Raw genomic sequence first — 12,015 nt, forward strand, 5'->3', positions numbered from 1 at the left:
AAATCATTACAGTAGTTGGCTCTAGTTGGCATGGATTGATTTAAAGGAAGCATGAAGATATTTTCTGGGACGAGAAAATGTTCTGTATCTTGATCAGGTAGTTATAACAAAAGTGTATGTATTTGTCAAAAGTATCAAACTCTATCCTTAAAATATGTTCATTTCATTTTGTGCAAATATTAATTGAATAACAAAGATTATTTTAAAAACTAACAAATCAGACAATCTCGGACTTCTGCCTAAAACCATTCAAAGACCCTCATTGCTTTCAGAAGAAAGTGCAATTCTGAGTCAGACCACCGAAGACTACAAAGAATGGCCCCCAAATCTTTCTGACCTAATTTCAAGTCCTTCTTTCATTTTCTCTCACTGACAAGACAAAATGGCTTTCAGTTTGATAAGACACATCTCAAGATGTGAGTCCTAAAAATACTTCTCCAAGTCCTACCTATCCAAACTCTACTAACTCTTCCAATCTTGTTTCAAATGTTATTCCTCTGAAACTTTTCTCGACTTCTAAGGCTTGGTAAGTTTCTCTTGACATTATTTTAGTATCAAAAACTCATTCATAATTCATTATTATTATAATTAAATAATTATTTATTTAGTGTTTGCTTTCTGTCTTTGACTTTCAGTCTGGATAGAACAGAGATTCCACACATTTCCTTAATATATTTTAAATTATGGAGTAATACACAAATAAAATCTCATTTAAAAAATACATTCACTAACACATTTCCATTCCATGGATTCTGATCATGGTAAAGGCTCAGTGAAAACGTCGTGAAAACTAATGGTCCTAAGGAAACGTTTGACAATGTGTTCTGAGGCGCAACTAATTAGAAAAAAAACAAACATGAAGGCAGGGAGTTGGGGAGGATAAAGCTGCTCTCTGTAATCACTAATGAGATAAACATTAATAAATAGAAATTGTTGAGATCAAGTGCCTAGGAATGATTCATGAGAGCATTTCCTGGGAAACTGGTTACACTTATTCTTGGAAGTCAGATTTGGAAATGAGTTGGCAGACAGATGATCAACAGCTTCTGGAATTATAGTTGTGGGGCATCAGAAGCTTGGGACCTAATCCCGAGGTTCAAAATCTAAGATGCTAAGCATTTGTCAAACAATGCGGCAGGAGGAAGCCAGACAAGTGCCAGCTGGTCTCCTGCTCATTGTGAGGAGTGGGATTAATTTGGTTAAAACTGAAAGATCACAATTCACTATGCTGAAATATAGAAAGAAGAAAGTCTATACTCTAGGAAATTTAGAATGTGCCAGAGACCTGGAATGGAGGAAGGGGCAATTTCTTAAATGAACATGGCAAGACATCAGCTCAGGAGTCACTAAACTAAAATATTACTTTTCTTATCTTGGCTATCAATGTGAGATGGGATTTTAAAATTTCAGGTATAACTGTGGTATTTCCGGTTTGCTGTCCTCGCCATTGAATTTTGCTCTTTGTCTGAGAGCGCTTCATGACACAGCTATTTACAATCAGTCTCTGAGGTTTTGTGGTTGTTGTTGTTGTTTTAAGTAAACTTGCTTATTTGTGTTGGGAGGCAGAATAATGATCCCTCAAACATATCCATATCCTAAATCTCAGAATCAGTGAATACGTTACTTTATGTAGAAAGGTTTATCAAGGAAGTAGATGGAATTAAAGTTGCCAATCAGTTGACCTTAAAACAGGGAGATTAGCAAATGGGCACAACATAATCTTAGGCATCCTTAATAATGGAAGAGAGAAGCAAAAGAGTAGATCAGACTTGACCCACCATTGCTGGCTTGACCCACCATTGCTGGCTCTGGAAATGGAAGAAGGGGAGCATGAGCTAAGAAATGCAGCTGGCCTCCAGAAACTAAAAAAGACAAGAAAGTGGATTTTCCCCTAGAGCCTCTAGAAAGGAATGCAGCCCTGTTAGCATGTTGATTTTAGCCCATTGAGACTGTACCTGACTTTTTACCTACAAAACTGTGAGACAATAAAATTGTGTTGTTTAAGCCACAAATTTTGATGGAATTTATTTTAGCAATAGAAAAACTAGGATGCTAATATATTTCTGAAAGCCAGAAAACTTTCCATTCTGACATCTAAAATCTGGAGACATTAACAGATGAGGCCTCAGCTTGGCCAAAAAGCTCCAGCTGCTTCTCATGACTGCTCTGCCATTGCTTATGTTTTGGGGTACAAAATTGGATTCTTTCTCTTGGTTGAAGATAATGGGCAGGAGACCAACTTGGATCATTAAAATTCATGAGCAGGACTGTTTACAGAGGAGTTTACTATTTTAAATTTTATAATGCAATGGCTGATGAAATTTTTCCCGAAATCTCTTTTTTTTCATGATTCCTTTATGTTTTCCTCTGGCTATGTCAGTGTCAAGACTATTTTCTAAATATAGTGGAGGGAGAGGAGGAGGAGGAGGAGGGAGAGGAAGATGAGGAAGAGAGGGAGCATATGAGAGAAGAGAGAGGATTAGAGAGAATGCATGGAATAAACAATTCTACTAATAACTATAATAACTTGCTGTGTAATCTTGTAAAATTCTATCTAGCTCTTTTTTCTTGCAGTTTCTACCTCTGTAGAGTAAGTAGATTGAATTTGATGAACCCTACTGCTCCTCTTATATTTCATATTTTATTACATTGGTGGTAAAGGAGGAAATAAAGAGAGCATGGTGAGATATACCAAGATAAACTTAGAAGACTGGGCTTTTTTCCAAGCTTTGAGTACTCTGCATTCCATTCCTAATTTCAGGGATGTTTGAGGGTCTTATAAAATAAAGAATAGGAAAAAAATATTTAAACATTGCTTGTTCTATATGAATATCATGTCTCCGGTTGTTATCATGCTGTCTACATTAGTTTGTCATGCTATCTGTATCATCTACTATGTGGTTAGTATCTGTATTACATGTTAGTACCTTCCATTTATAACACTCAGATGTAGGAGAGAAGAATGGTGTAAATAAAGGATACCCAATTTTTATTTCAACATATAGCAGAAACAGTCATTTTCAATGATATTAAAGATTTATCATTTAGCTTATATTCTCATCTATTTAGAATCAGTGTATATATTGGCAAAGAACCCAGGTGCAACTTCACACCTGCTGAGTCTAGTTCCTTCCCAGCTAAGTTTGTTCCCAGCTAAGTTGTTCTTATACAAATGGGGATAATTTGAGCAGATTGAAGATAGTAATTGGAGTACAGGGATTTAGTCAATTAAAAAAAATATGTAGCATCCCTTCACTGTGATTAGCTAAAGCTCATAGGTGCTCTTTTTTCTAAAACTTTACACCCACACACTAGTCTTCCATTTGAATAACCTGCATGCAAAGGCCTCATCATGTAAATCTGAATTTTGTTCCTATACTCCTCAAATTTCTCTGATACACAATGTCTTTATTATATCTTTGTATGCATAGTCTATATTCATTGTATGAACAAGATATTCAAATCTCTTGAGATTTCATTGAGAAAAAGGTTATACCTAGAAGCTGCAGGCATCCCAGGAACTGCTTAAACGGGGAAATATCCAAACTCTACCAAAATTAGTGCACAGCCATTAAAATCTGAGCTTTCCGAAGCCCATGAACAAAAGCAATGATAACACAAATCCTAGTTGATGCATTACTAATAAATAACAACATTAACAGCATATTTGGATGGCACTGTAAAGATTTTATTAAAATAAAATCGTTTGACTTTCCATCTATATTTGGGAAAAATGCGAAATCATAAATTCTATCAACAATACCATTTAATTATTATTAATCTTGTAGTTTGACAGAGTTCTTCTATCAATCAAGGTTTCAGGGTTGATGAGGTAAAGTTGCTGGTGATCAGGAATTATTAGATAATTTTTTAATGTAGGAAATTAAGATAATAGGTAATCTCAGGACAGAACCTGTATTTCTCAAATGGATTTTGCTCTTTAACACACTAACTGGTAGAAGCCAGATCTACAGCGTGGCCAGTAAGAAGATGAGCAGAAATTCCTGGAAGGAAAATACATTGGGTTATAGACACTGGATCCATAGCTCAGAGAAGGGAAGCCATAGACTCTATAACCCAGGGGTCTGAAGCCCTGGGATCCATAGCCCAGTGAGTAGCAGCTTCTGGACCCAAGGCCTACAGACCCAGGATAAGTAGTCCACCAGGGACTGCAGAGCATGGAGGTCCTTGGGCGGTAGCAGGATGTCTGGCAGGGGCTGGACACCACACACGATGTCTGGAAGCTAGCAGGTTCACAGCAGGTCTCCTGACAGCCATTGTAGAGGGAGGATCCCACCTGGCAGGTGCTAGGAGAGCAGACGTCAGTGCGGTAGACCAGGTTGCTGGGGTAGGATGAGCCACAGGAGGAGCTGGGGTAGCGCAGGTATCCCCCAAAGGAGCGGGAGGAGAAGTTTCCAGAGCAGCAGCTGTAGGACATGTTGGCAGGAGATGTGAGTTCAGCTGACTGACAGAAGATTCTGTGTTTGAATTTCACCTCTGGACTGGTGCATTTATATATTCTCAGCAAGAGGTGTGGTAACCTACATGGTCATCTTTTTCATAGTTGTGTACCCTCATTTACATATGTGTAACTCCGTAATCTCTGTAATTGCAGGTGAATAGTTTCCCATATCTTGTATTTACAAGTGCTATAATTTTGGTGTTACAGCCAAAGCCAATGAACTGCTCCTATGTCAGAAACACCATGAGTGTTTGACATTAATGATCATCCCATTGAGGCAGGAAAGCCCTTCCTTTCCTCTTGCCATAAACTTCATGTGTTTTGTTTCTGGCAGTAATGGGCACATACTTTTCTCAAATGGTAGGAAATAAGATATAGCTATTTTTCTGCTTTGTCAATTGACCAGAGCCATAATTTTGGCTTTAATAGGAACAGACTAAATACTGACCTTACTTGTCACCATGTTTTCTCATTTTCCAAAATTATTGTCCCTCCGTATCCACATTCTATTACACAGTATGTCTCAGAGGCAATGGAAAGGAAGGAAAATGTCAGCCAAAATACAAATTAGATATCATTGATGTTTTAAAGACATAGAGAAGCCTGGACATTTATTTGGAGACATGGTCACAATGAAGGACAGAGCTAAGATAGGGTCACAAGTGGAGATCAATTGGAGCCCTCCAGAGGAGAACCAAAGAGCTAAACAATATTGAAATGAGGGGAGAAAATAATTGGGTTTTAGGTTTAGTGTGTCTGATATAAGGCCTATAATCCTAACAGCTTCCCATCCACATGTATATCAACCCTGTGACTTTCCTTCTCAGATTTTCAACTGCAGAAGGCTTAGTTGACCAAGGGGCCCATGTGCTACAGTGCAGCAGAGATATTAGATAGGCTCTGTCTTGGAACACATGGGATTTCTCTGATGGCTGTTGACTGGGGATTCCCCAATGGCCTTGGGGGAGTTATACCTAGTTTGTTTGGCTGCCTTAGGCACTGTGGTCAGCCTTGTACCCAATCTGACAGCTCTCGTAGCCTTCTTCACCCCCTATTCCAACTCCTCTCACAGACATTTCCCAAATGAAATTCTTATGCCTTTAATTCCATCTTGATGTCAAGCCAACTCTACTCATGTCTTCCATCAATTTTGGTAAATTCTCAGCTACAGTCTCTTCAAATATTATTTGTCTCACTTTCATCTCAATTTTTTCTAGATTCCAATTATAAGCAAAATATACTACTAAACTATGTTACATATGCTTCTTATCCTCTTTGTTGTCATTCTTTTTATGCTTTACTTTGAGAGTTTCTTTTTATCCCATCTCCCAATTCATCAATTGTTCAGTTTTGTTTCATCTCCTGATAAAACATATCAATTAAGTTTTACAGATCAGTTATTATATTGTAAATTTCCAAAATTTCTGTTGCATGACTTTTGGTTTTCTGACAAAATTCCCAATCATATCTTTACTTCCTTAAACATCATTATTCCTTGATAATCTCTCTCTATTTCCTATTGTTAAATTCTTTACATAGGTATTTTAATGTCTGATTTTGGAACATGGATTCTCTTCTGATGTACTCTTTTGTTTCAGTCTTTTCTTCTCATATTCCTATTATATATATATATATATATATATATATATATATAGTCCTATATAATAGGAATATATTAAAATACATACACACACATCCCAGAATGATTTCCCTTCCTCCAGAAAGAATTTACTTATGTTTCAGGCAGGCTGCTAGGATAAGGTCACCAGCATCCTAGATCATTTTAATCCAATCAGGGGTTGAGATCATTCAAATCTGGGCTTCAGTCCTTATGAAGAGCTGTTTATCAGCACTTCAGTTTTACCTCTAGGAATTGGCTCTCTAAGGTCTGGGATATTTGCCAGGATCTCAACTCTGCTAGATGCTGAGTTCCAATTTTAATTCTTTTTTTTTTTTTAAGATTGTATTTATTTATTCACGAGAGAGAGAGGCAGAGACACAGGCAGAGGGAGAAGCAGATTCCATGCTGGAAGCCTGATGTGGGACTCCATCCCGGGATTCCAGGATCATGCCCTGGGCCAAAGGCAGACGCCCAACTGCTGAGCCACCCAGGCGTCCCTCCAATTTTAATTCTTAAGCCCAGTGAATTTCTGGAATTCTCTTAGCCTCTTGGTCACTATTTTAAAAATCAACATATAATTTTAAGGGAATAGCAACTCCAGATGTTGGTTCATTTCTTTTGACTTTAGCTGTGGCCCCTGTAGTACCCTTGGGATTCTGGAATACTTAGTATTTCTCTGAAGTTTTCAGAGATGATGATGATGGTGATGATGATGATGATGATGATGATGATGTATTTTCACTATATTTTCTATTCTCATTGAGAAGAAGGGTTCAATGTTTTAAGCCATGTTAGTTTGCTAATTTTACATAATTTTGAAAGATTTACTTATTTTTAAAATACACAGGAATGTTTCAAATAAGTGAGGACCTACAGAGGCCATTGAAAAGTCTTGTTACAGTAGTTTCACTGGTAGATGACAGCTACCAAATTTCAGGAAATTCAAATGCTATAATTGTGGATATCCAGCCTTTCTTTCCAATCCTGTCTTCCATTTCCATACCACATATGCTTTACATTGTGTCACAATACAACCTAAATTCACCACATGCCTTTATACCTTTCTGCTTTTCTCATCCCATTTTATCCTTCCAGATCTTATCTTTAATCCTTCCCATATTTATTGTATCTCTGCTTTTCTAGTAACATCCCATTCCCAACAGAAGCTGTCACAGCCTGTCTATCTGCCTTGAGTAGTCATCTGTAAACACTGAAGCGTACTGATTACCAGGGATATCTATAAAACTCTACCCAAGGACTTTTCCACTCCACAGGGGCTTTATGAGCCTGATGTGGGGAATTCTCCACTAAGATTGAGCCTCAGATGTCTGCAAATGTGCCTGGCTCACTAACACACCCCGCATTGCCTTCCTTCCATTGTCTGCCAATTTCCCACTCCCCTGCAAGTAATTTGCCAGTATCCCCTCCCAAATAAACAACCTGCATTTGAATCCATGTTCCTGACCACTATTTTTGTATAATTTATAGACAAAATACATACTTGGATACCTTACTAATATGTTTATTGAGAAATCGTCAATTTTTCTCTACCTTATAAAACTTAAATGAAATGATCCCTAGGGAGAAATACCAAGAATATATTACAGAGAGAAATGTGCTTTAATATTGCTTGTAGCACATTTAAGAAATGCAGCCATGATATCTTTGTCCGATGAATACATTTTCAAGAATACAGAATTCAAGAGTCTTCTAATCTATGTTGGATTAATAAAACATTTTGTGGCTATAGATAATAATACATAGTGAGTCAAGAGAATATTTAAATAAGAAGTATTGGCTTTTGCTTACTGAACCCATTTAAGTAGTAAAAGAAAGATCTCCAGCCTGTTAGGGACTGTTAATTTGAAAAAGAGTAACAGGTGGGTGCCTAAAGCAACTTTCAGCTATGGATGAGATTCTTTTGGAAACATGCCTCAAATATCAGAGCCATTTTGTTCATAGCCTAGTGATGGGACTCTGAAATCAAAAGACCAGAAGCCACTGGATGCACAGCCCAGAGTGATGAATTTTATGTGAAATGTAATTTTTTTAATTGTTGATAAACAATTGGTGGAGGTCTGTGTTATATAGAACAAACAATATAATCATTGGAGCTAAGGTTAGGGAGTTAGTCCATAGTTGGGGAGTTGATAAATCCTTTTGAAATTTATACTAACTTAATGTCGATGAAGGTTTAGAAATTTAGAGGCAAGGGAAAAGCAGAAGAATGATCCTTGAACAAGGAATCTGGAATAATTGAAAACAAATTCACTAAATTTTGTGGTTACCTAATAAATCTATGCTCCCTTTCTAACTCATAAGTCTTACCTTCAAGATTATTTTACTTTTTCTAGCTTTATTGAAGTATAAATGACAGATAAGTTATATGTATTTAAAGGATACAGTGTGATGTTTAGATATAAGTCTAATTGTGAAATGATTATCAAAATCAAACTAATAAAATATTCACCATTTCACATGCTTACATTTTTTATGCATGTGGTTAAAACACTTAAGATCACCTTTCTTAGCAAATTTTAAGTATACAAAAATGATACTAACAGTTTTACTAACTACAGTCATCATGTTGTGCATTAGAACCCCAGAATTCATTCATCCCACATAAGTGAAATCTTATATTGTCTGACCAACATTATTTTAAAGAATTGTGTTTGAAGGGAGAAAAACTGGGGAAGTAAGTGTCCACAGTATTGTATCAACAGGACACTTTACTTACTTGCTGAGACACAAAGCAAGGAGCAATTTCTGTTCTGTTGAAGAACAGAAAATCAAGGACTCAGCAAGTAGCTATTTGGGTTCATTTACATCTTTCCTCAGTCCTCTTCCTTCCGGAAGGTCTACATTATGTTACTTTTAAAACTGCTATGAATTTTGTTTAGAAAATCCAATACTTTTAACATTACTGTTGTGACTTTACTACAGTTTTATTTGTAAAATAAGAATATTTTGCTGTCAACCATGATAGTACATTCTCCTGGCCCTATAATATTATTCAACTGGTTTTATTTATTTAATTAATTTGTTTATTCATTTATTTATTTTTAGAGGTTGGGGGGCAGAGAAAAAGGAAGAGAGACTTCCACATCTAAGGTGGAACCTGACATGGGACTCAATCCCACAACGCTGAGATCATGATATGAGCTGAAATCAAGAGTTGGATGCTTAACCAACTGAGCAACCTAGGCACCCCTAGTTTACTTATTTTTATAACTGATTTTACTTTAACATTGAACTTAGAAACAGCCAGTTGTACTCCAAGAATAAGATAAATTATCAAACTCTTTGAAAAACATTGAATCTATAATTAAGCAGTGGCAAAAAAAAAAAAAAAAAAAAGAAAAAAAAATAGAAAAAAACAAACTTAGACACAGAAAAAATAAAATTAAAAATGGTAGGGAGATAGAGTTGGGGAGGAGAAAGACAAGGAAGTGGAGAGAGAGAGTTCCATGTACCCCACGAGGAAAAGGGACCTGACAAAGAAACATTTAGGCAGGAAAATGTGGGGTGGTACTAGGCTATGCAAGTGCCAGAAAATCATGGCACTGTGCAGTGAAAAGCTAAGACATTCTAAGACAGTAGAAGCCTGGATATTTATAAATGTAGACGATAAAGTGGATAATACATCAAGCTTCATAAGATATACTAATTTTGAAGAGTTCTAATTATAAAGACATTAGCATGGCACAGATCATCATTTAAGAGTGCTTTAGAAAAAAAGGATGAAATCTCAGCTTTCTCTGTTCCTCTTCCAGCTGTTTCCTACCCTCATCAGACTAGTGTTTTCTTCTTGACCACCTAGAGATAGACCTAGATTGATCTTCCCTGGGACTGTTTCAACTGAGCCCTAGTGTTGTCACTTTATACTTAGATGTGTGGCAAGGTGTCTGTCAGTGTCTAGCCATCTCTCTCCCTCTTTGTTTTATCCATTTTTTGTGTCTCTTTATTGGACAAGAGATACACTGGGTAACCATTACTTGGTGCATTCTTTCTTAGTTGCTGGCGTAACAAATTACCGCCAATAATTTTGGAGCATGGGAATGTATGGTGACAGGGTGGATCATTCCAGGAAGGCCCCATCCAGGTGGAAACTATGTCTCTGATCCATTGTACCAGAAAATAAATAAATAAATAAATAAATAAATAAATAAATAAATAAAATCTCATTCCCCACTCTTGGGAGGAAAGTATCCATCAGAAAAACCAGATGTTGTTACACAGGAAGTACATGCAGGTCGCATAAGGCCAAGGAAAAGCTGTCCTGGCTGTGGTGCTTTCCTCAACATGATGGGATGAACATTAATGCCACATAATCACGGCATTTCTGACATAGGAGCAGTTCATTGGCTTTGGCTGTAACACCAAAATTATAGCACCCGTAAATCCAAATGCAGGAAACTATTCAACTGCAATTACGGAGAAGACTATTGAGTTACACATATGCAAAAAAGTAGATTCAACATAGGAACCATGATTCTGTAGTGTGCCACACCCGTGGCTGAGAGTATATAAACACCCCAGTCCAGAGATGAAATTCAAACACAGAATCTTCTGTCAGTCAGCTGAACTCACATCTCCTGCCAACATGTCCCACAGCTGCTGCTCTGGAAACTTCTCCTCCCGCTCCTTTGGGGGATACCTGCGCTACCCCAGCTCCTTCTGTGGCTCATTGTACCCCAGCAACCTGGTCTACCGCACTGACGTCTGTTCTCCCAGCACCTGCCAGGTGGGCTCCTCCCTCCACACTGGCTGTCAGGAGACGTGCTGTGAACCTACCAGCTGCCAGACATCGTGTGTGGTGTCCAGCCCCTGCCAGACATCCTGCTACCTCCCGAGGACCTCCATGCTCTGCAGTCCCTGGTGGACTGCTTACCCTGGGTCTGTGGGCCTTGGGTCCAGAAGCTGCTACTCCCTGGACTATGGATCCAGAAGCTGCTATTCACTGGGTTGTAGATCCCAGGGTTTCAGACCCCTGGGTTTTAGAGTCTGTGGCTTCCCTTCCCTGAGTTATGGATCCAGATTCTGCTGCCCAACCTACTTCACCTCTAGGAGCTGCCAGTCATCGTATTACAGGCCAGCCTGTGGCTCTGGCTTCTATAGATTAATTTGTTGAGGGTCTGGGTGCTTTTGAGTATTGACCTCAAAGTCTCTACTCAGTATAGCCATTGTTTTCATTTCCAACAATTACTAAAGTTCTTTTATTTCTAAACCTTCAGTTTCTTGCTGCACTGACTTTTGGCTGACTCTGAACTCAATTAGTAATATCAAATTAAGACCTAAATTCTGTACTATTAATAGAATGTATACTATTGGATTTTTACTGAAAAGCAATTGAAAATGAAAATTTTAATCTAATAAATTGTTGTAATCTGGCATTCAAATATATTGTTCATCTCATTTTTATTATTATCATTTGCCTATAGTTTTTGTATTTTATGGATTTGGGAGATTATGATAAAGATCAATATGACTCTGAGACTGGGTTTGGGCACATACAGTATGATAGATTTGAGCAAATTTCTGTTGATTTTGGATATGTTTCCTGTGGGGAGTATTCATTTCCTGGAGGTCCATATTTTGCATGTCTCAATGTCAGTGACACTTGCCTGAGAATAAAGGTCATGTATTTTTGCTGATAAAGGGAAACAAGTAAATTGGTACATAAACTAGAAATGAGACAACAAGAATATTATATAATTTATAAGGTGAGGTTACACATCAATAAACACATACCTCAAAGTCTAGCATCTGAGTGTGGATTTTCAGCAGAAAAAAGATGAGCCTTAACTCCCAGAACAGAGGCTATGTATGCTCTTTGTTGATTAGTCTAAATGCCCTGATCCCGACCTGCCATAGGTGAAATGTTCCTAAGCCTTACCAAAAAACACATGCAAGGTTTGAAATGATCTTAGGT

General features: G+C 37.5%; 2 protein-coding genes across 2 annotated transcripts; one reads left to right on the forward strand and one right to left on the reverse strand.

Moving 5' to 3' along the window:
* Positions 1–3,940: 3,940 nt before the first annotated feature.
* LOC140621417 (keratin-associated protein 13-1-like) lies at positions 3,941–4,438 on the reverse strand. The gene has a single exon (XM_072806447.1). It carries the CDS (start codon positions 4,436–4,438, stop codon positions 3,941–3,943), a length of 498 nt encoding a protein of 165 aa, XP_072662548.1.
* Positions 4,439–10,686: 6,248 nt separating this feature from the next.
* LOC140621318 (keratin-associated protein 13-1-like) lies at positions 10,687–11,214 on the forward strand. The gene has a single exon (XM_072806421.1). It carries the CDS (start codon positions 10,687–10,689, stop codon positions 11,212–11,214), a length of 528 nt encoding a protein of 175 aa, XP_072662522.1.
* The last annotated feature ends 801 nt before the right edge of the window (positions 11,215–12,015 follow it).

The sequence above is a fragment of the Canis lupus genome, chromosome 30, assembly GCF_048164855.1.
Source record: "Canis lupus baileyi chromosome 30, mCanLup2.hap1, whole genome shotgun sequence".
Classification (NCBI taxonomy): domain Eukaryota; kingdom Metazoa; phylum Chordata; class Mammalia; order Carnivora; family Canidae; genus Canis; species Canis lupus.

Bases quoted from the DNA above. Each gene is read 5' to 3' on its own strand.
- LOC140621417 (XM_072806447.1), bottom strand. From the start codon at position 4,438: ATGTCCTACAGCTGCTGCTCTGGAAACTTCTCCTCCCGCTCCTTTGGG.
- LOC140621318 (XM_072806421.1), top strand. From the start codon at position 10,687: ATGTCCCACAGCTGCTGCTCTGGAAACTTCTCCTCCCGCTCCTTTGGG.